Source organism: Salarias fasciatus, chromosome 20, assembly GCF_902148845.1.
Source record: "Salarias fasciatus chromosome 20, fSalaFa1.1, whole genome shotgun sequence".
Lineage (NCBI taxonomy): Eukaryota > Metazoa > Chordata > Actinopteri > Blenniiformes > Blenniidae > Salarias > Salarias fasciatus.
This window is the reverse complement of record NC_043764.1, coordinates 884,177-904,533: the sequence shown is the minus strand read 5'-3', so window position 1 is coordinate 904,533 and position 20,357 is coordinate 884,177. Positions and strand designations below refer to the sequence as shown.

The following is a 20,357-nucleotide window of genomic DNA, read 5'->3' as shown; positions in this document are numbered from 1 at the left end:
TACTCAGGCCGAATCTCGTCCACACCCGGTGCCTTGCCACCGAGGAGCTTACCAACCACCTCGGTGACTTCAGCTTGGGTGATGGACGAGTCCACCTCTGAGACCTCAGCCTCTGCTTCCTCCACGGAAGACGTGGCGGCGGGATTGAGGAGGTCCTCAAAGTATTCCTTCCACCGTCCAACAATATCCCCAGTTGAGGTCAGCAGCTCCCCACCTCCACTGTAAACAGTGTTGGCGGAGACCTGCTTTCCCCTCCTGAGGCGCCGGACGGTTTGCCAGAATTTCTTCGAGGCCGACCGATAGTCCTCCTCCATGGCCTCCCCGAACTCCTCCCAGACCCGAGTTTTTGCCTCCACAACTGCTCGGGCTGCAGTTCGCTTGCCCAACCAGTCCACATGTGTTTTGTGGATTTGGAGAAGGCATTCGACCGTGTCCCTCGTGGTGTCTTGTGGGGGGTGCTCCGGGAATACGGAGTCCGGGGCCCCTTGTTAAGGGCCGTCCGGTCTTTGTATGACCGGAGTAGGAGTCTGGTCCGCATTGCCGGCAGTAAGTCGGACCTGTTCCCGGTGCATGTTGGACTCCGGCAGGGCTGCCCTTTGTCACCGGTTCTGTTCATAATCTTCATGGACAGAATTTCTAGGTGCAGCCAGGGGCCGGAGGGGGTCCGGTTCGGGAACCACAGGATTTCATCTCTGCTTTTTGCAGATGATGTTGCCCTGTTGGCTTCATCGAACCCGGACCTACAGCATGCACTGGGGCGGTTCGCAGCCGAGTGTGAAGCGGCAGGGATGAGGATCAGCACCTCCAAATCCGAGGCCATGGTCCTCGACCGGAGGAAGGTGGCTTGCCCCCTCCAGGTTGGTGGAGAGACCCTAGCCCAAGTGGAGGAGTTCAAGTATCTTGGGGTCTTGTTCACGAGTGGGGGACGGATGGAGCGTGAGATTGACAGGCGGATCGGTGCAGCGGCTGCAGTGATGCAGTCGTTGTATCGGTCTGTCGTGGTGAAGAAGGAGCTGAGCCGAAAGGCGAAGCTCTCGATTTACCGGTCAATCTACGTTCCCACCCTCACCTATGGTCATGAGCTTTGGGTCATGACCGAAAGGACAAGATCCCGGATACAAGCGGCCGAAATGAGCTTCCTCCGTAGGGTGGCTGGGCGCTCCCTTAGAGATAGGGTGAGGAGCTCAGTCACCAGGGAGGAGCTCGGAGTAGAGCCGCTACTCCTCCACATCGAGAGGAACCAGCTGAGGTGGCTCGGACATCTGTTTAGGATGCCTCCTGGACGCCTCCCTAGGGAGGTGTTCCGGGCATGTCCCACTGGGAGGAGACCCCGGGGAAGACCCAGGACACGCTGGAGAGACTATGTCTCTCGGCTGGCTTGGGATCCTCCCAGAGGAGCTGGAGGAAGTGTCTGGGGACAGGGAAGTCTGGGCATCCCTGCTGAGACTGCTGCCCCCGCGACCCGGCCCCGGATAAGCGGTAGAAAATGGATGGATGGATGGATGTATTGACAGGCTTGTTTACTTTAAGCCTTTTGACAAAAAATATTGAAATGACAATGAGAATGGATACATTTTTCCATACTGTTGTGTTTAAAAAAAAGTTTTTTCTGTGGTACACCAGTTAAATAAACATGTTTCAAATAAACATGGCCTTGTTATTTTAAGAAAATCTTGCTTTTATATCTGATAGAGTCAATATAAAGGTAACACTTGAAGAGTTGATATAAGACTGAAGTGAGAGTTAATGTCTAACACCTTCTAAAAGAGTCATCTAAAATCTAACTCTTAACGGTGTTAAGAAGTGTTAAATTTTAACTCCAGACAGAGTCAATAATTACACCTAATTAGTGTTAAAGTACCAACACTCAAAAAAGAGTTAAAGTAACACTATGGGTGTGGCCCCATATAGACACTTTAAAAGTGTTAAAATCAAATCTGACAGTGTTAATTTGAGTATGCTGAATTTGCTGTGTACCTTCCTGTTTTAAAAGCCTAAGGTTCCCCTCGATGTCCCCCACTCTGGCCCCCGGGTAACACCTAACCTTCACCGCTGGCAGCTTCACGTCTCTAACTATAGAGCTGCCAATCACCAGCGTGTCCAGTTCAGCCGGCGTGTCGTCGCTGAGGGGAGAGAACCTATTGCAGACGTGAAGCGGTTCTTGGAGTGCTACGTGGCGGTGCTTAGCACTGGCCTTCCTCCGGACCGTCACAAACCGGTCCTGGTCTTGCCCCGGCTGCTCGGGACACGCTGCGGGGCTAGGCTTGCTAACACTCCTCTCACTGCGGGAGCGGGCTGCGAGCCCTGCCGCTACCTGGCTGTAGCTAGCGCCGCCCTGCCCCTCACATCTGCGCAGCCGCTCCTCTAACTCGGTTACCCTGGCCTCCAGCGCTGTCAATACACTGCACTTTACGCAAATTCCCCTATCGTCAAGGGAGGCAGGGTTCTGACTCAACATACGGCACACTGAGCAGGAAAGAAAAGAAGACAGAGGGGAGGACGCCATAGCGGTCCCGGCAGACCAAGCTAGTTAGCACGCTAAGCTAGTTAGCACACCGGTGGCGCTAATGGCAGGGAAGAAATGTAATTCACGAGAGATCGCTGGTCAATCGGGGGCGAAAGTAACCCCGATTTTTTGATTGCTTCGTGAATTAACAGTAATAGCAAGAGAGAGACAGCAAGCACTTCAGTCGCTCGCAGGCTTCAGCAACACGGAAAACACTCACCGGAGTGACGTCAGCCAGAGGTGCACAGCCTCCAATCTCCTCCAATCCGTTTCCTATTGTGGAACACAATCACACCTGATCACAACCTGAACCCTCAGCCCAGTCCTGACCGAGGACTGGAGGCCGGAGCCGGACGGGCGGCGTGTTTTCATCTACCAACCGTGAAAAACGCCGTTCTGCGCTCGAACAGGGAGCCGACGCACGACAGAAGCATCTGGAACCGATCAGGTTCAGGGTGCAGATCAGGTACCGACATCCACATTAGCATGTTAGCATATCAGCACATTAGCATGTTAGGATTATGTGGACATCACCAGTTCCACTCGTGCACTCCAGGAGGCTCATGGGAAATCACAGAGCATGTTAGCATGGTAGCCAATGCTAACAGTTAGCAGATGATTCACCAGTTGACAGACAGCAGCTGGACAGAGACACAGAGGACAAAGGCAGACACAGGACACTGACACAGAGGACGAAGACACAGAGGACGGTGTCTCACGCTGGAAAAAGTCCCGGACGCTTGTCAAACAGCTAAAATAGATTTTATTGGTGTTCCAGTAGAAACAGTCCCGTCGGGAGAACGCTCGCGGCTCTCGGTTCTTCACTTCATCACACCCACCAGCCACAACATTATGACCACCTGCTCAGAAACAAGGCATGCTGGGAAATCCCAGAGCTGAGACGTCTCCCCTGATGTCCACCGTCTGGACGTCTGAAGACAGCGGCGCTCGCAGAACGTGGACAAAGACGTACCGGGGTTCTACAACTGCCCAGGAACCAGAGACTGAGGGACGTGTCCAGGTCCAGGAGCCCCGGAGCCGGACTGAGGGACGTGTCCAGGTCCAGAGTCTTCTGGCGAGCGCTGTAGAGGACTCGAGGTCTTTAGCTGCATAAAGTTCATTCTGGCTCCAGAACGGCACAAATCGAACACTGACCGGTTCTCCAGGTTCTCCCTGCTCTTCCGGTTCTGCCGGTTCTCTGGATTTTAGCAGTCCTCATGTTCCACTTCTCTTAACCCCTCCTCCTCCTCCTCCTCCTCCTCCTCCTCCTCCTCCTCCTCCTCCTCCTCTTCTTCCTCCTCCTCCTCCAGTTTGATCTCCCGCTCAGTGACAATACTGCAGCCGACCTCTAGGAGTGTGTGTGTGTGTGTGTGTGTGTGTGTGTGTGTGTGTGCGCACACTAGGTGAGGGTGTGTGCGGCGTGCTAGCGGTGTGTGTGAGACCCTGAGTGAAGTCCTGCTGGTGTTCCGTCTGTGCGTCTAAATCTGTTTACGTTTTCAGAAAACTCGACTCAAAAAGGCACCAAGAGAAACGGTGTGTGTGTGTGTGTGTCTGCCTCTGTGTGTGTGTGTGTGTGTCTGCCTCTGTGTGTCTACCTCTGTGTGTGTGTGTCTGCCTCTGTGTGTGTGTGTGTCTGCCTCTGTGTGTGTGTGTGTGTGTCCTTCATGTCTCCGTCTGTCCAGCTGTCCTCTCACACCGTGTCCTCGTCCATCCTCGCCACCTCGTCCAGCGTGACGGCGGTGGCGGCGTCCTTCTGCTCGCCGTCGGCAGGGGGCGGGGCCAGCATGGCGGCACGCTCCTCCGGGGCGTCCGGCGGCCCCCGGAGCTCCTCCTCCTTTCGCTCCCGGGCCAGGAGCCGGTAGTTGACCCCCATCCCGACGAAGAGGAAGACGCTGGCGACCATGAGGATGATGCCGCACGACACGTAGGTGTAGTTGTAGTGCTGGTAGTAGTTATAGAAGCTCCCTGCAGGGGGCGACAGAGGCAAAACATTCAGTTTTTTAGACGTCCTGGTAGATCCACACAGGACTATTGATGACATTGCAGAACTGATGGGAGTATTGTAGAGATCCAGACTGATCATCCTCAGGCGGTTATTAGAAGCAGGGAGACGAAGTCACCCGGAAATGGCCTCATCGTAGCAGACAGCAGACCACAGGACGCCCCGTTACGCACAGAAATAGCACCAGATGTTGTGCAAAAAGCATATTTTTGGACTAAAACCGTGACCAGCCAGCCTCCCCACCGCCGTATTCCCCTGATCTGGCCCCGGGCGACGGCTTTCTGTTGTCAAAGAGGAAACTGGAGCGGCAGCGGAAAGGTAAGACAGGCATACAGGCGGGGGGGGGGGGGAATCAAAGTTCTATCTTATCGGCAGTGTTCACCCATCCTGTCGGACTGGGGGGGGGCAGTGTTCACCCGTCCTGTTGGACAGGGGGGGGCAGTGTTCACCCGTCCTGTTGGACAGGGGGGGGCAGTGTTCACCCGTCCTGTTGGACCGGGGGGGGGACAGTGTTCACTCGTCCTGTTGGACCGGGGGGGGCAGTGTTCACCCGTCCTGTTGGACAGGGGGGGGCAGTGTTCACCCGTCCTGTTGGACAGGGGGGGGCAGTGTTCACCCGTCCTGTTGGACCGGGGGGGGGGACAGTGTTCACTCGTCCTGTTGGACCGGGGGGGCTCACTCAGAGCTTTCTTTTCAGGTGTAATGTTCTGCTGTTGTGAGTGAAATGACGATACTTCAGGCTGCCCTGTTTAGTCCCGCGGGGGGGGTACGGCAGCTGCACAGGGACAAAAAGCTCACTGCGCCTCCCCTGAAGCCCTCTGGCGCCCCCCAGGGGAGGCGCCCCTCACACTTTGAAAACCGCTGGTTTAAGTGATAGAAAGCTGCTACTGTACGGGCAGTTTTATTTTTCAGAGCTTTAAACGCCGTTATGTTTTGTGAAAGTTAGAAAGTTTCAGACGTTCTGCTGCCGCTTCTCTTCATGTTCAGTTGAAATTAAAGCAGCTACGGAACATCGTCCACACATCCCTCTATTTGGTTCTTCCTGTTGGGCGTGGGGAAAAAATGTGAAGGACCCCCCCAGAGTGAAGGACCCCCCCAGAGTGAAGGACCCCCCCAGAGTGAAGGACCCTCCACAGACCCCCCACAGAGTGAAGGACCCCCCCCCCAGAGTCAAGCTAAACTACAAACTATGAAGGGTTTGATGAAGTCGATGTAAAATCAGTCAAATAAGATTAAAGTTACCAAATGAAATGGAATAAAACTAGAAAAAATTTGCAGTTCCTGAAGAAACTGCAAGTGTGAATGCTGAGCTGAAAATGTTAAACTGTAATGCAGAAAAACTGAATAAGTAAAGGTGAAAAACCCTGAAATAAAGTTGAAAAAGGTTGAAAAAGGCAGAAAAACACTGCAAAAAGTTGAAAAGGTTGAAAAACGTTTGAAAACACTGCAACAAGTTGAAAAGCATTGAAAATACTGCAAAAAGTTTAAACAAGTTGAAAAAGGTTAAAAAAGTTTGAAAACACTGTGAAAAGTTAAAAAAAGTTTGAAAACACTGCAAAAAGTTGAAAAGGGTTGAAAAAAGTTGAAAAAGGTTAAAAAAGTTTGAAAAAGGTTGAAAACATTGCAAAAAGTTGAAAAGGGTTAAAAAAGGTTGAAAACACTGCAAAAAGTTGAAAAAGTTTGAAAAAGGTTGAAAACACTGAAAAAAGTTGAAAAAGGTTGAAAAAGTTTGAAAAAGGTTGAAAACATTGCAAAAAGTTGAAAAGGGTTAAAAAAAGGTTGAAAAAGGTTAAAAACACTGTACACATTTTTCAAAAAGTTGAAAAATGTTGAAAAAAGGTTGAAAACACTGCAAAAAGTTGAAAAATGTTGAAAAAGGCTGAAAACACTGCAAAAAGTTGAACAAGTTTAAAAAAAGTTGAAAAAGTTTGAAAAAGTTTGAAAACACTGCAAAAAGTTGAAAAGGGTTGAAAAAAGTTGAAAAAGTTTGAAAAAGTTTGAAAACACTGCAAAAAGTTGACAAATGTTGAAAAAGGTTGAAAACACTGCAAAAAGTTGAAAAAGGTTCAAAACACTGCAAAAAGTAGAAAAAAGTTGAAAAAGGTTGAAAATACTGCAAAAATTTGAACAAGTTTAAAAAAGTTGAAAAAGTTTGAAAAAGTTTGAAAACACTGCAAAAAATTGAAAAGGGTTGAAAAAGGTTGAAAACATTGCAAAAAGTTGAAAAATGTTGAAAAAGTTTGAAAACACTGCAAAAAGTTGAAAAAGTTTGAAAAAGGTTGAAAACACTGAAAAAAGTTGAAAAAGGTTGAAAAAGTTTGAAAAAGGTTGAAAACATTGCAAAAAGTTGAAAAGGGTTAAAAAAAGGTTGAAAAAGGTTAAAAACACTGTACACATTTTTCAAAAAGTTGAAAAATGTTGAAAAAGGCTGAAAACACTGCAAAAAGTTGAACAAGTTTAAAAAAAGTTGAAAAAGTTTGAAAAAGTTTGAAAACACTGCAAAAAGTTGAAAAATGTTGAAAAAAGGCTGAAAACACTGCAAAAAGTTGAACAAGTTTGAAAAAGTTTAAAAACACTGCAAAAAATTGAAAAGGGTTGAAAAAGGTTGAAAACACTGAAAAAAGTTGAAAAAGGTTGAAAAAGTTTGAAAAAGGTTGAAAACATTGCAAAAAGTTGAAAAGGGTTAAAAAAAAGGTTGAAAAAGGTTAAAAACACTGTACACATTTTTCAAAAAGTTGAAAAATGTTGAAAAAGGCTGAAAACACTGCAAAAAGTTGAACAAGTTTAAAAAAAGTTGAAAAAGTTTGAAAAAGTTTGAAAACACTGCAAAAAGTTGAAAAATGTTGAAAAAAGGCTGAAAACACTGCAAAAAGTTGAACAAGTTTGAAAAAGTTTAAAAACACTGCAAAAAATTGAAAAGGGTTGAAAAAGGTTGAAAACACTGCAAAAAGTTGAAAAAAGCTGAAAAAGTTTGAAGACACTGCAAATACTTGAAAAAAGTTGATAGAGGTAGAAGGAGCAGTGGAGTCAGTGTCAGAGTAACAGAGGATCAATAGAGCTCCAGTCTTAATGGGAAAGTCCAGACTAATCAAGCTGCAGCAGCACAACAGGTGTGTCTGTTGCTATGGAGACCAGCTGCACAGCAGCCATGACAGTGAATCAGCACTTTTTAATGGAGTGCGCATGGTTGAAGAAATGGCATTTCTCAGGGAGCGAAAGGCGAAATTGAAAAAGATTTTCACACAGTCAGATTCAGAAGCCTTTCATGAATTTAATGGTGCAGGAATCATGTCTGTAGGATCATCCATTCAGCCATACCGATTGTGCGAACACGAGTGAAGTTTTGGATTCAGGTGTCTCAAAATGCATTGGAGCGGATGGGAGAAAATTCTGCACTCTCCTCAAACAAATGCCTCTGGAGAGAGAACCGTTTGAGGTAGAGACAAAGTGAGTCAATTTTACGGGTCACAAGAAAAATTCCTACGTTTTGAGGGGTTATTGTGCAGATTGAGCCAGAAATGTGGCCATACGGACGAGAAAAGAATTTTTTTTTTGGTTAAAATTCAGAGCCTCCCGCACTCTAACTGCCACTCTCCCACTCTCGCTTTTCCAATACACACCCATTGTAAACTCCAAAAACAGCTGAAATTCTCTCCGTACTTGAAGGCTCACAGTTTAAATTTGGTAGAAGATCTTGAAATGATACTACATACCTGAATAAAGGACAAAAATGCCTACGTTTTAAAATTTAAATGACTTGTCTATGTGAAAGTATGACAAAGTTTTAAAGGTTCAAAGTTGAAGGAGTTGAAAGGTCAGTTGAAGGGGTTTTCCATCCACTTCAATGTTAAAAATAATTTTAAAAAGTTGAAATATTTCAAAAAGTTTAAAAGAGTTTAAAAAGTTTAAAAAGGTTTAAGAAAGGGTTTAAAAAGTTGAATAGTTTAAAAGTTGAATGGTTAAAATCGGTTAAGATTTGAAGGAGTTAAAGGGTTATAAAGTTTAAAAATTTCTCCATCCGTTAACATGGGGCAAAAAGTTGCACAAAAGTTGAAATATTTTAAAAAGTTTAAAAAGTTTTAAAAAGCTAGAACATAGCACCCATGTCCTTAAAAAGCTGAACATTTTGATACTTGAATGGTTCAAATCGCACAAAAACTGTAGGAGGAGTTAAGCGTCAAAAAACAGGGGAAGAATACAGAACTAGAAAAAATTTGCAGTTCCTGAAGAAACTACAAGTGTGAATGCTGAGCTGAAAATGCAAAACTGTAATGCAGAAAAAGCTCAAGAAGCTCAAGATGAAAAGTTGAAAAAGGTTGAAAAATTTGAAAATCTGCAAAAAGTTGAAAAAGGTTGAAAATGCTGCAAAAAGTTGAGAAAGGTTGCAAAAATTTGAAAACGCTGCAAAAATTCGAAAGAAGTTGAAAAAGGTTGAAAACACTGCAAAAAGTTGAAAAAGGTTGAGAAAGGTTAAAAACGCTGCAAAAAGCTGAAAAGAGTAGAAAAAGGTGGTGAAAGTTTGAAAACACTGCAAAAAGTTGAAAAAGGGTCAGAAAGTTTGAAAACGCTGCAAAAAGCTGAAAAAGGTTGAAAACACTGCAAAAAGTTGAAAGGGGTTGAATGCGCTGCAAAAAGTTGAAAAGAGTAGAAAAAGGCGGTGAAAGTTTGAAAACACTGCAAAAAGTTGAAAGAAGTTAAAAAAGGTTGACAAAGTTTGAAAACGCTGCAAAAAGTTAAAAAAAGGTGAAAATACAGCAAAAAGTTGAAAAAGGTTGAAAACACTGCAAAAAGTTGAAAAAGGTTGAAAAGTATGAAAACGCTGCAAAAATGTTGAAAAAGGTTGAAAGCGCTGCAAAAAGTTGAAAAATGTTGAAAAAGTTTGAAAACACTGCAAAAAGTTGAAAACAGTTGAATAAGGTTGAAAAATGTTGAAAACACTGCAAAAAGTTGAAAAAGGTTGAAAAAGTTTGAAAACGCTGCAAAAAGTTGAAAAAGGTTGAAAAAGTTTGAAAAGGCTGCAAACACTTGAAAAATGTTGAAAAAGGTTGAAAACGCTGCAAAAAGTTGAAAAAGTTCAAAAAGGTTGAAAACGCTCCAAAAAGTTGAAAAAGGTTCAAAAATGTTGAAAACGCTGCAAAAAGTTGAAAAAGAAGCAGTAGACATCAGTAGAGTCAGTGTCAGAGTAACAGAGGATCAATAGAGCTCCAGTCTTAATGGAAAAATCCAGACTAATCAAGCAGCAGTCAGCACAACAGGTGTGTCTGTTGCTATGGAGACCAGCTGCAGAGCAGCCATGACAGTGAATCAGCACTTTTTAATGCAGTGCGCATGGTTGAAGAAATGGCTTTTCTCGGTGACCGAGATTCGAAATTGAAAAAGATTTTCAAACAGCCAGATTCAGAAGCCTTTCATGAATTTAATGGTGCAGGAATCATGTCTGTAGGATCATCCATTCAGCCACACCGAGGGTGCGAACATGAGTGAAGTTTTGGATTCAGGTATCTCCAAAATGCATTGGAGCGGATGGGAGAAAATCCTGCACTCTCCTCAAACAAATGCCTCTGGAGAGAGAACCGTTTGAGATAGAGACAATGTGACTCAATTGTACGGGTCACAAGAAAAATTCCTACGTTTTGAGGGGTTATTGTGGAGATTGAGCCAGAAATGTGGCCATACGGACGAGAAAATAATTTTTTTTTTGGTTAAAATTCAGAGCCTCCCGCACTCTAACTGCCACTCTCCCACTCTAGCCTCTCCAATACAAACCCATTGTAAACTCCAAAAAAAGCTGGAATTCTCTCTGTACTTGAAGGCTCACAGTTTAAATTTGGTAAAAGATCTTGAAATGATATTACGTTCCTGAATAAAGGACAAAAATGCCTACGTTTTAAAAGTAAAATGACTTGTCCACGTGAAAGTATGACAAAGTTATAATGGTTCAAAGTTGAAGGAGTTGACGGGTCAGTTGAAGGGTTTTCCCATCCACTTCAATGTTAAAAATAATTTAAAAAGTTGAAATATTTCAAAAAGTTCAAGAAAGTTGAAAAAGTTTAAAAAGGTTGAAGAAAGGGTTTAAAAAGTTGAATATTTTAAAAGTTGAATGGTTAAAATCGGTTAAGATTTGAAGAAGTTATAAGGTTCAAAAGTTTGAAAAAATCTCCATCCGTTAACATGGGGCAAAAAGTTGCACAAAAGTTGAAATATTTCAAAAAGTTTAAAAGATTTTAAAAAGCTAGAACATAGCACCCATGTCCTCAAAAAGCTGCACAATTTGATATATGAATGGTTCAAATCGGACAAAATTTGTAGGAGGAGAAGCGTGCCAAAAAAACGGCGGAAGAAGTCAGAAGAGGAATGTAATCGTGTGAATGCCTTCAGCATTCACACAATAATACTAGAAAAAATTTGCAGTTCCTGAAGAAACTGCAAGTGTGAATGCTGAGCTGAAAATGTTAAACTGTAATGCAGAAAATCTGAATAAGAAAAGGTGAAAAACCCTGAAATGAAGTTGAAAAACGTTGAAAAACTTTGAAAACACGGCAAAAAGTCAAAAAAGGTTGAAAAACACTGCAAAAAGTTGAAAAAGGTTGCAAACACTGCAAAAAGTTGAAAAAGGTTGAAAAAGGTTGAAAACACGGCAAAAGGTTGAAAAGGGTTGAAAAAAGTTGAAAAAGGTTGAAAAAGGTTGAAAACACTGCAAAAACTTGAAAAAGTTTGAAAAAGGTTGAAAACACTGCAAAAAGTTGAAAAGGGTTGAAAAAAGTTGAAAAAGGTTGAAAAATTTTGAAAAAGGTTGAAAACACTGCAAAACGTTGAAAAATGTTGAAAAAGGTTGAAAACACTGCAAAAAGTTGAAAAAGTTTTAAAAAAGTTGAAAAAGTTTGAAAAAGTTTGAAAACACTGCAAAAAGTTGAAAAAGGTTAAAAAAAGTTGAAAAGGGTTGAAAAAAGTTGAAAAGGGTTGAAAAAAGTTGAAAAAGGTTGAAAACACTGCAAAAAGTTGAAAAATGTTGAAAAAGGTTGAAAACACTGCAAAAAGTTGAAAAATGTTGAAAAAGGTTGAAAAAGGTTGAAAACACTGCAAAAAGTTGAAAAGGGTTGAAAAAAGTTGAAAAAGTTTGAAAAAGGTTGAAAACACTGCAAAAAGTTGAAAAAGGTTGAGAAATGTTGAAAACACTGCAAAAATTTGAAAAGGGTTGAAAAAAGTTGAAAAAGTTTGAAAAATTTTGTAAAAGGTTGAAAACACTGCAAAACGTTGAAAAATGTTGAAAAAGGTTGAAAGCACTGCAAAAAGTTGAAAATGGTTGAAAAAGGTTGAAAACACTGCAAAAAGTTGAAAAATGTTGAAAAAGGCTGAAAACACTGCAAAAAGTCAAAAACGTTTCAAAAAAGTTGAAAAAGTTTGAAAAAGCTTGAAAACTGCAAAAAGTTGAAAAAGGTTAAAAAAAAGTTGAAAAGGGTTGAAAAAAGTTGAAAAAGGTTGAAAACACTGCAAAAAGTTGAAAAGGGCTGAAAAAAGTTGAAAAAGGTTGAAAAAGGTAAAAGGAGCAGTGGAGTCAGTGTCAGAGTAACAGAGGATCAATAGAGCTCCAGTCTTAATGGAAAAATCCAGTCTAATCAAGCAGCAGCAGCACAACAGGTGTGTCTGTTGCTATGGAGACCAGCTGCACAGCAGCCATGACAGTGAATCAGCAATTTTTAATGGAGTGCGCATGGTTGAAGAAATGGCATTTCTCGGGGACCAAGATGTGAAATTGAAAAAGATTTTCACACAGTCATATTCAGTAGCCTTTGATGAATTTAATGGTGCAGGAATCATGTCTGTAGGATCATCCATTCAGCCACGGCGATTGTGCGAACATGAGAGAAGTTTTGGATTCAGGCGTCTCGAAAATGCATTGGAGCGGATGGGAGAAAAATCTGCACTCTCCTCAAACAAATGCCTCTGGAGAGAGAACCGTTTGAGGTAGAGACAAAGTGAGTCAATTTTACGGGTCACAAGAAAAATTCCTACGTTTTGAGCTATAATTTGTGCAGATTGAGTCAGAAATGTGGCCGTACGGACGAGAAAAGTATTTTTTTTTTGGTTAAAATTCAGAGCCTCCCGCACTCTAAATTCCTTTCTCCCACTCTAGCTTTTCCAATACACACCCATTGTAAACTCCAAAAACGGCTGAAATTCTCTCTGTACTTGAAGGCTCACAGTTTAAATTTGGTGAAAGATCTTGCAATGATATAACATACCTGAATAGAGGACAAAAATGCCTACGTTTTAAAAGTTGAATGACTTGTCTATGTTAAAGTATGACAACGTAGTAAGGGTTCAAAGTTGAAGGAGTTGAAAGGTCAGTTGAAGGGGTTTTCCATCCACTTCAATGTTAAAAATGATTTTAAAAAGTTGAAATATTTCAAAAAGTTGAAGAAAGTTGAAAAAGTTTAAAAAGGTTGAAGAAAGAGTTTAAAAAGTTGAATATTTTAAAAGTTGAATGGTTAAAATCGTTAAAGATTTGAAGAAGTTATAAGGTTCCAAAGTTTGAAAAAATCTCCATCCGTTAACATGGGGCAAAAAGTTGCACAAAAGTTGAAATATTTCAAAAAGTTGAAGAGATATTAAAAAGCTAGAACATAGCACCCATGTCCTTAAAAAGCTGCACAATTTGATATATGAATGGTTCAAATCGGACAAAATTTGTAGGAGGAGAAGCGTGCCAAAAAACGGCGGAAGAAGTCAGAGGAGGAATTTAATCGTGTGAATGCCTTCAGCATTCACACAATTAAAGATTTGAAAAACAAAGGTGTGAATGCCTTCAGCATTCACACAATGACAGAAACTAGACAATTCCCATGGAAATTGTGGCTTTGTGCCTTTGCGCCTGTGTGTGTGTATGTGTGTGTGTGTGTGTGTGTGTGTGTGTGTGTGTAGCTCCTCCATACTCCTGCTGTGAGCTGTCAGCACAACAGCTGTGTCTGTTGCCATGGAGACCAGCTGTACCCGGCAGCCATGTCAGTGAATCAGCAGTTTTTCATGCAGTGCGCATGGTTGAAGAAATGGCGTTTCTCAGGGACCGAGAGGTGAAATTAAAAAAAAAATTCACAGTGTGAATCACAAGCCTTTCATGGATTTGTCCTGAAAATGTCATGTCTGTAGGATCTTCCATTCAGCCACAGCGATTGTGTGAACATGAGTGAAGTTTTGGATTCAAGCGTCTCCAAAATGCATTGGAGCGGATGGGAGAAAATCCTGCACTCTCCTCAAACAAATGCAGCTGGAGAGAGAACCGTTTGAGATAGAGACAAAGGGACTCAATTTTATGTGTCACAAGAAAAATTCCTACGTTTTGAGCTATAATTTGTGAAGATTGAGCCAGAAATGTGGCCGGGGGGACGAGAAAAGAGTTTATTTTTTGTTTTAAATTGAGAGCTTCGCCCACTCTAACCGCCACTCTCCCGCTCTAGCCTCTCCAATACACACCCATTATAAACTCCAAAAACGGATGAAATTCTCTCCGTACTTGAAGGCTCACAGTTTAAATTTGGTAAAAGATATTGAAATGAGGTTTTGGTGTCTGCGTAGAGGACAAAAATGCCTACGTTTTGGTGAAAAAATGACATCTGTACGTGAAAGTATGGCGAATCCCCTGGTAGTTGTTCGGGGATGAATTTTTTTGATTTTTGGAAAAAGTCTATGGGAAATGAATGGGACGAAAATGCCGTTTTTTTTCCAATTTTCTCGGCGATTTTTCACCGGAACGCCGACAAAAGTCATAGCACACCATTCCCGGAATTTACACACGTTTTGATGTGACTTTTCTGATGCTGCGCCAAACGGTGCGAGACTAGTTATCTGGCAAAGTTTTTGTGTCAGAAGAATAAAAATGTCGACACTTGACGAGGTCCGGCCAGGACACTAATCTCTGCGCCTTGCCAAGGGCAGGCACAAAGAATACAAAATGAAAATCAGAGGAAAGCCCCACCCCTGGAGTAATGTGGCCCCGCCCCCTGGAGTAGTGAGGCCCCGGCCCCTGGTCCTATCAGCAGGTGCGTTCGACGTGAGAAAGCCAGAGGCAGACTTTGGAGACGTTTGAGCCGCCCCGCCCAGATGTGGCCCGGCGTCACTGATACGTAGGACCTACGTAGGGCGTCGAAAACTGGCGAGACCCAAACGAGATGGGTCCCAGAGGAGCCGCTGTGAGCTGCTGGAGAGCAACTCACCCTGCCTGGCCCAGCGCTCTGGTTCATACAGGGAGGGGACTGGACCCCAGCCCTCTCCTCATCAATGGTAACACGCTTCATTTGCATAAATACACACCCCCACAGTGGGAGTCATGAGAAACACAAACATGGAGAACATAGGGCTGTCCGAGTTGGAGGCAGACTTATAACTCCGCCCCACGGCTGCGCCGTCTGCTTCGTCTAGCTCCGCCTACCTCTGGCTTTGCCATCATGAACGCACCTAGGACTTTAGACTGGAGTGATTTGGTCCCGCCCCCTGGAGTAATGTGGCCCCGCCCCTGGTCCTGTCAGGACTTTAGGCTGGAGTACTGTGTGTGTCCAGCGTGTCCTCGGACCTGGACACGGCGTCCCCTGACGGGGTTTACCTGTGAGCGGCGGCCCCAGCAGCACCGGGCCACACTCCACGATGGTGACCAGGCCCACGGCGGACGAGAAGCGCTGCGCCCCCACCAGGTCCATCAGCGTCTCGAACAGCACGGCGCTCAGCCAGCCGAACGCGAAGCCGAAGAAGACGGCGTAGACCACGAAGCCGACGTAGTCCTCGGACAGCGGCGCCAGCACGTGGCACACGCCGTTGTACAGCACGGCGCCGGCGAAGAAGAACTGCACCCGCGGCCGCACCCAGCGCGTGTTGGCCAGCAGGCCCATGGAGGGCCGGGCGAACATGTCCACGAAGGCCAGCACCGACAGCAGGAACGCCGCCTTCTCCTTGCTGATGCCTTTGCTCTTGGCGTAGTTGGAGAGGAAGACGAGCGGCGCGAAGAGGCCGAAGAACATGACCACGTTCCCCAGCAGGTAGAGCAGGAAGCCGCGGTGCCGGAACAGCGTCAGGTCGATGAAGGAGTTGACTTTCTGCAGCGCCGTCTTCCGGGGCGCCGCCTCCCCGGCGGCCGGCGGCGGCGGCGGCGGCGGCCCGATGGGGCGCATCAGGGAGCCGGCCACGCAGCAGTTGAGCAGCAGCCCCCCCAGGATGAGGAAGCTGCCCCTCCAGCCGAACTCGTCGTACAGCCAGGTGTTGAGGGGCGCCAGCGTGGACAGGAAGACCGGGCTGCCCGCCATGGCGATGCCGTTGGCGATGGGCCGGCGCTTGAAGAAGTATTTACCGATCATGGTGAGCGCCGGGTTCAGGTTGAAGGCCAGACCCAGACCTGGAGGGGGGGCAGAGAACAGGGTCCAGGTGAAGAACAACAACGCTTCAGGGCGTGGAGTCGGTCTCTGGGTTCTGAGGCTGACTCTAGAGAACTCCGGAGAACTCCGGAGAACTCCGGAGAACTCCGGAGAACAGTGTCCACCACATTCCAGAAGCTTTCCGGGAAATTTCCAGGAATATTCTGGGAAATTTCTGTGAACTTTCTAGTTAATTTTCAGCAACTTTTCCATTAAATTCCAGGAACTTCCCCATTATATTCCACAAGCTTTCTGGGAAATTTCCAAGAATTTTCTTGAAAATTTCCAGGAACTTTCCGGGAAATTTCCAGGAATATTCTGGTTACTTTTCAGCAACTTTTCATTAATTTTCAGGAACTTTCTGGTTAAATTCCAGGAAGTTTTCTATTAAGGGGACTGAAGGCAACTTTACAAAATGTAGCTCAGCGCTGCTGCGACAGGCGCTGCGGGGAACTGCAGCCAGCAGCCGAGGCGGCGCGGAGCACCAACACTTCCGGTCAAGCCCTCGCGTAGGCGCTGCGTAGGGCGCTACGCGCACGGCGTAGGAACGGCGTCGCTGCGACGGGGAAGCATGCCGACGCCTGGTTCTCACAGGACGCCCAGGCGCCCGGCCGTTCCTACAGGAAGCCTGTCCTGCTGCGCCGTGCGCCGGAGACACGGAGCGTGGCGAGGAGAGTCCTGCTGACTCGCTGCTGCACCGCCGCGACGGCAGAGCGGCAGACTGGTTCATCCTGTCAGGAAAGAAGGAAGCAGCTCGGCGTCTCCTTCACCTGGTTGGTCAACTGCTGGACAGGGACCACCTCACGTCAGTCTCTACCCCCCCCCCCTCTCGCTCCCTCTCTCTCTCTTTCACCCTCTCGCCCCCTCTCCCTGTGTGTGTTTATCTGAAAAGGAAAACCGAAAAGCAACATAAGTTATTCTACTTTATTTTAATTTGAAAATTGATCAGATTCTCTCGTATTTTCTGCTCCCGACTCCCTGTCTGGTGCGATCTGCTTGATCCAGCTTGACAAATGGCGCTCGGCGCTCGCGGAGAAAATAGAGAGGAGCGGAGCGGCGCGCCGCCCTGCGCCTCCTGTATGAGCCGTCAGATAGCTTAACAGGGGCGCCGATCTGAAACTCCTGCACGGCGCGCCGCGTCCTGTGAGAACCAGGGATGCGGTGTTTGAGTCCGTGTCCACGGCGGCCATGTGCTTCCTGTTCGGCAGCGCGCATACAGCGTCAGTTTACGTCATTTTACGTCACATCCCCACGATTGCGCGGGAAATTCAGACCCCGAACAGCAACAAATTCTGTGGCCCAGCCTGTCAAGGCGACAGACAGACCCGCGGACCGGCCTGTTAGTTCAGGTTTTTAATGCTTCACGGCCCGTTAGCATTTCATTAACTGGAAATGCACGTGTAGTTTTTCCACAAATCTGGCCCTTTAAATTCCAGGAACGTTCCGGTTGAATTCCAGGAACGTTCCGGTTGAATTCCAGGAACGTTCCGGTTGAATTCCAGGAACGTTCCGGTTGAATTCCAGGAACGTTCCGGTTGAATTCCAGGAACGTTCCGGTTGAACTCCAGGAACGTTCCGGTTGAATTCCAGGAACTTTCCGGTTGAATTCCAGGAACGTTCCGGTTGAATTCCAGGAACTTTCCGGTTGAATTCCAGGAACGTTCCGGTTGAATTCCAGGAACGTTCCGGTTGAATTCCAGGAACTTTCCGGTTGAATTCCAGGAACGTTCCGGTTGAATTCCAGGAACGTTCCGGTTGAATTCCAGGAACTTTCCGGTTGAATTCCAGGAACGTTCCGGTTGAATTCCAGGAACGTTCCGGTTGAATTCCAGGAACGTTCCGGTTGAGTTCCGGTTAAATTCCAGGAACTTTCCGGTTGAATTCCAGGAACTTTCCGGTTGAATTCCAGGAACGTTCCGGTTGAATTCCAGGAACTTTCCGGTTGAATTCCAGGAACTTTCCGGTTGAATTCCAGGAACTTTCCGGTTGAATTCCAGGAACGTTCCGGTTGAATTCCAGGAACGTTCCGGTTGAATTCCAGGAACGTTCCGGTTGAATTCCAGGAACGTTCCGGTTGAATTCCAGGAACTTTCCGGTTGAATTCCAGGAACGTTCCGGTTGAATTCCAGGAACGTTCCGGTTGAATTCCAGGAACTTTCCGGTTGAATTCCAGGAACGTTCCGGTTGAATTCCAGGAACGTTCCGGTTGAATTCCAGGAACGTTCCGGTTGAATTCCAGGAACGTTCCGGTTGAATTCCAGGAACGTTCCGGTTGAATTCCAGGAACGTTCCGGTTGAGTTCCGGTTAAATTCCGGGAACTTTCCGGTTGAATTCCAGGAACTTTCCGGTTGAATTCCAGGAACTTTCCGGTTGAATTCCAGGAACTTTCCGGTTGAATTCCAGGAACGTTCCGGTTAAATTCCAGGAACGTTCCAGTTAAATTCCAGGAACGTTCCGGTTAAATTCCAGGAATGTTCCGGTTGAATTCCAGGAATGTTCCGGTTAAATTCCAGGAACTTTCCGGTTAAATTCCAGGAACTTTCCGGTTGAATTCCAGGAACGTTCCGGTTAAATTCCAGGAACGTTCCGGTTGAGTTCCGGTTAAATTCCAGGAACTTTCCGGTTGAATTCCAGGAACGTTCCGGTTAAATTCCAGGAACGTTCCGGTTGAGTTCCGGTTGAATTCCAGGAACTTTCCGGTTGAATTCCAGGAACGTTCCGGTTGAATTCCAGGAACTTTCCGGTTAAATTCCAGGAACTTTCCGGTTGAATTCCAGGAACGTTCCGGTTAAATTCCAGGAACTTTCCGGTTAAATCCCAGGAACTTTCCGGTTGAATTCCAGGAACTTTCCGGTTGAATTCCAGGAACGTTCCGGTTGAATTCCAGGAACTTTCCGGTTGAATTCCAGGAACTTTCCGGTTGAATTCCAGGAACGTTCCGGTTGAATTCCAGGAACGTTCCGGTTGAATTCCAGGAACGTTCCGGTTGAATTCCAGGAACGTTCCGGTTGAATTCCAGGAACTTTCTGGTTGAATTCCAGGAACGTTCCGGTTGAATTCCAGGAACGTTCCGGTTGAATTCCAGGAACGTTCCGGTTGAATTCCAGGAACGTTCCGGTTGAATTCCAGGAACGTTCCGGTTGAATTCCAGGAACTTTCCGGTTGAATTCCAGGAACTTTCCGGTTGAATTCCAGGAACTTTCCGGTTGAATTCCAGGAACGTTCCGGTTGAATTCCAGGAGCGTTCCGGTTGAATTCCAGGAACGTTCCGGTTGAATTCCAGGAACGTTCCGGTTAAATTCCAGGAACTTTCCGGTTGAATTCCAGGAACGTTCCGGTTAAATTCCAGGAACGTTCCGGTTGAATTCCAGGAACTTTCCGGTTGAATTCCAGGAACTTTCCGGTTGAATTCCAGGAGCGTTCCGGTTGAATTCCAGGAACTTTCCGGTTGAATTCCAGGAACTTTCCGGTTGAATTCCAGGAACGTTCCGGTTGAATTCCAGGAGCGTTCCGGTTGAATTCCAGGAACGTTCCGGTTAAATTCCAGGAACTTTCCGGTTGAATTCCAGGAACGTTCCGGTTAAATTCCAGGAACGTTCCGGTTGAATTCCAGGAACTTTCCGGTTGAATTCCAGGAACTTTCCGGTTGAATTCCAGGAACTTTCCGGTTGAATTCCAGGAACGTTCCGGTTGAATTCCAGGAACGTTCCGGTTGAATTCCAGGAACGTTCCGGTTGAATTCCAGGAACTTTCCGGTTGAATTCCAGGAACGTTCCGGTTGAATTCCAGGAACGTTCCGGTTGAATTCCAGGAACGTTCCGGTTGAATTCCAGGAACTTTCCGGTTGAATTCCAGGAACTTTCCGGTTGAATTCCAGGAACTTTCCGGTTGAATTCCAGGAACGTTCCGGTTGAATTCCAGGAGCGTTCCGGTTGAATTCCAGGAACGTTCCGGTTGAATTCCAGGAACGTTCCGGTTAAATTCCAGGAACTTTCCGGTTGAATTCCAGGAACGTTCCGGTTAAATTCCAGGAACGTTCCGGTTGAATTCCAGGAACTTTCCGGTTGAATTCCAGGAACTTTCCGGTTGAATTCCAGGAGCGTTCCGGTTGAATTCCAGGAACTTTCCGGTTGAATTCCAGGAACTTTCCGGTTGAATTCCAGGAACGTTCCGGTTGAATTCCAGGAGCGTTCCGGTTGAATTCCAGGAACGTTCCGGTTAAATTCCAGGAACTTTCCGGTTGAATTCCAGGAACGTTCCGGTTAAATTCCAGGAACGTTCCGGTTGAATTCCAGGAGCGTTCCGGTGTGTGGCTCCGGGTTCCAGACTGTTCCGGGTTCTGACCTCCGACCACGCCGATGAAGAAGTAGAGCTGCTCCACCGTGTTGCAGAAGGAGGCGATGACCAGACCCGAGCCCGACAGGACGCCGCCCGCCATCATGATGGGCC

The 20,357-nt window shown here is 45.9% G+C and overlaps 2 protein-coding genes across 3 annotated transcripts in view; one reads left to right on the top strand and one right to left on the bottom strand.

Annotated features, from left to right (window-relative positions):
* Positions 1–20,357, top strand: part of LOC115408444 (natural resistance-associated macrophage protein 2-like) — a 918,259-nt gene that overhangs the window by 539,267 nt on the left and 358,635 nt on the right. The gene's annotated exons all lie outside the window — the stretch shown is intronic.
* On the bottom strand, positions 4,005–20,351 carry LOC115408456 (monocarboxylate transporter 1-like). Its single transcript, XM_030119235.1, has 3 exons — positions 20,253–20,351; positions 15,106–15,888; positions 4,005–4,471 (listed from the first exon to the last, which is right to left on the bottom strand). The coding sequence occupies exons 1-3, from the start codon at positions 20,347–20,349 to the stop codon at positions 4,197–4,199; spliced, it is 1,155 nt and encodes a 384-aa protein (XP_029975095.1). The 5' UTR covers positions 20,350–20,351; the 3' UTR covers positions 4,005–4,196.

What these genes read in the sequence shown, in the direction of transcription:
- LOC115408456 (XM_030119235.1), bottom strand. Translation starts at nt 20,349, where the DNA reads ATGATGGCGGGCGGCGTCCTGTCGGGCTCGGGTCTGGTCATCGCCTCC. An exon ending in CTTCATCGGCGTGGTCGGAG is followed by an intron (nt 15,889 to 20,252) that starts GTCAGAACCCGG and finishes CCCCCCCTCCAG; the next exon opens with GTCTGGGTCTGGCCTTCAAC. An exon ending in GCTGGGGCCGCCGCTCACAG is followed by an intron (nt 4,472 to 15,105) that starts GTAAACCCCGTC and finishes CGCCCCCTGCAG; the next exon opens with GGAGCTTCTATAACTACTAC.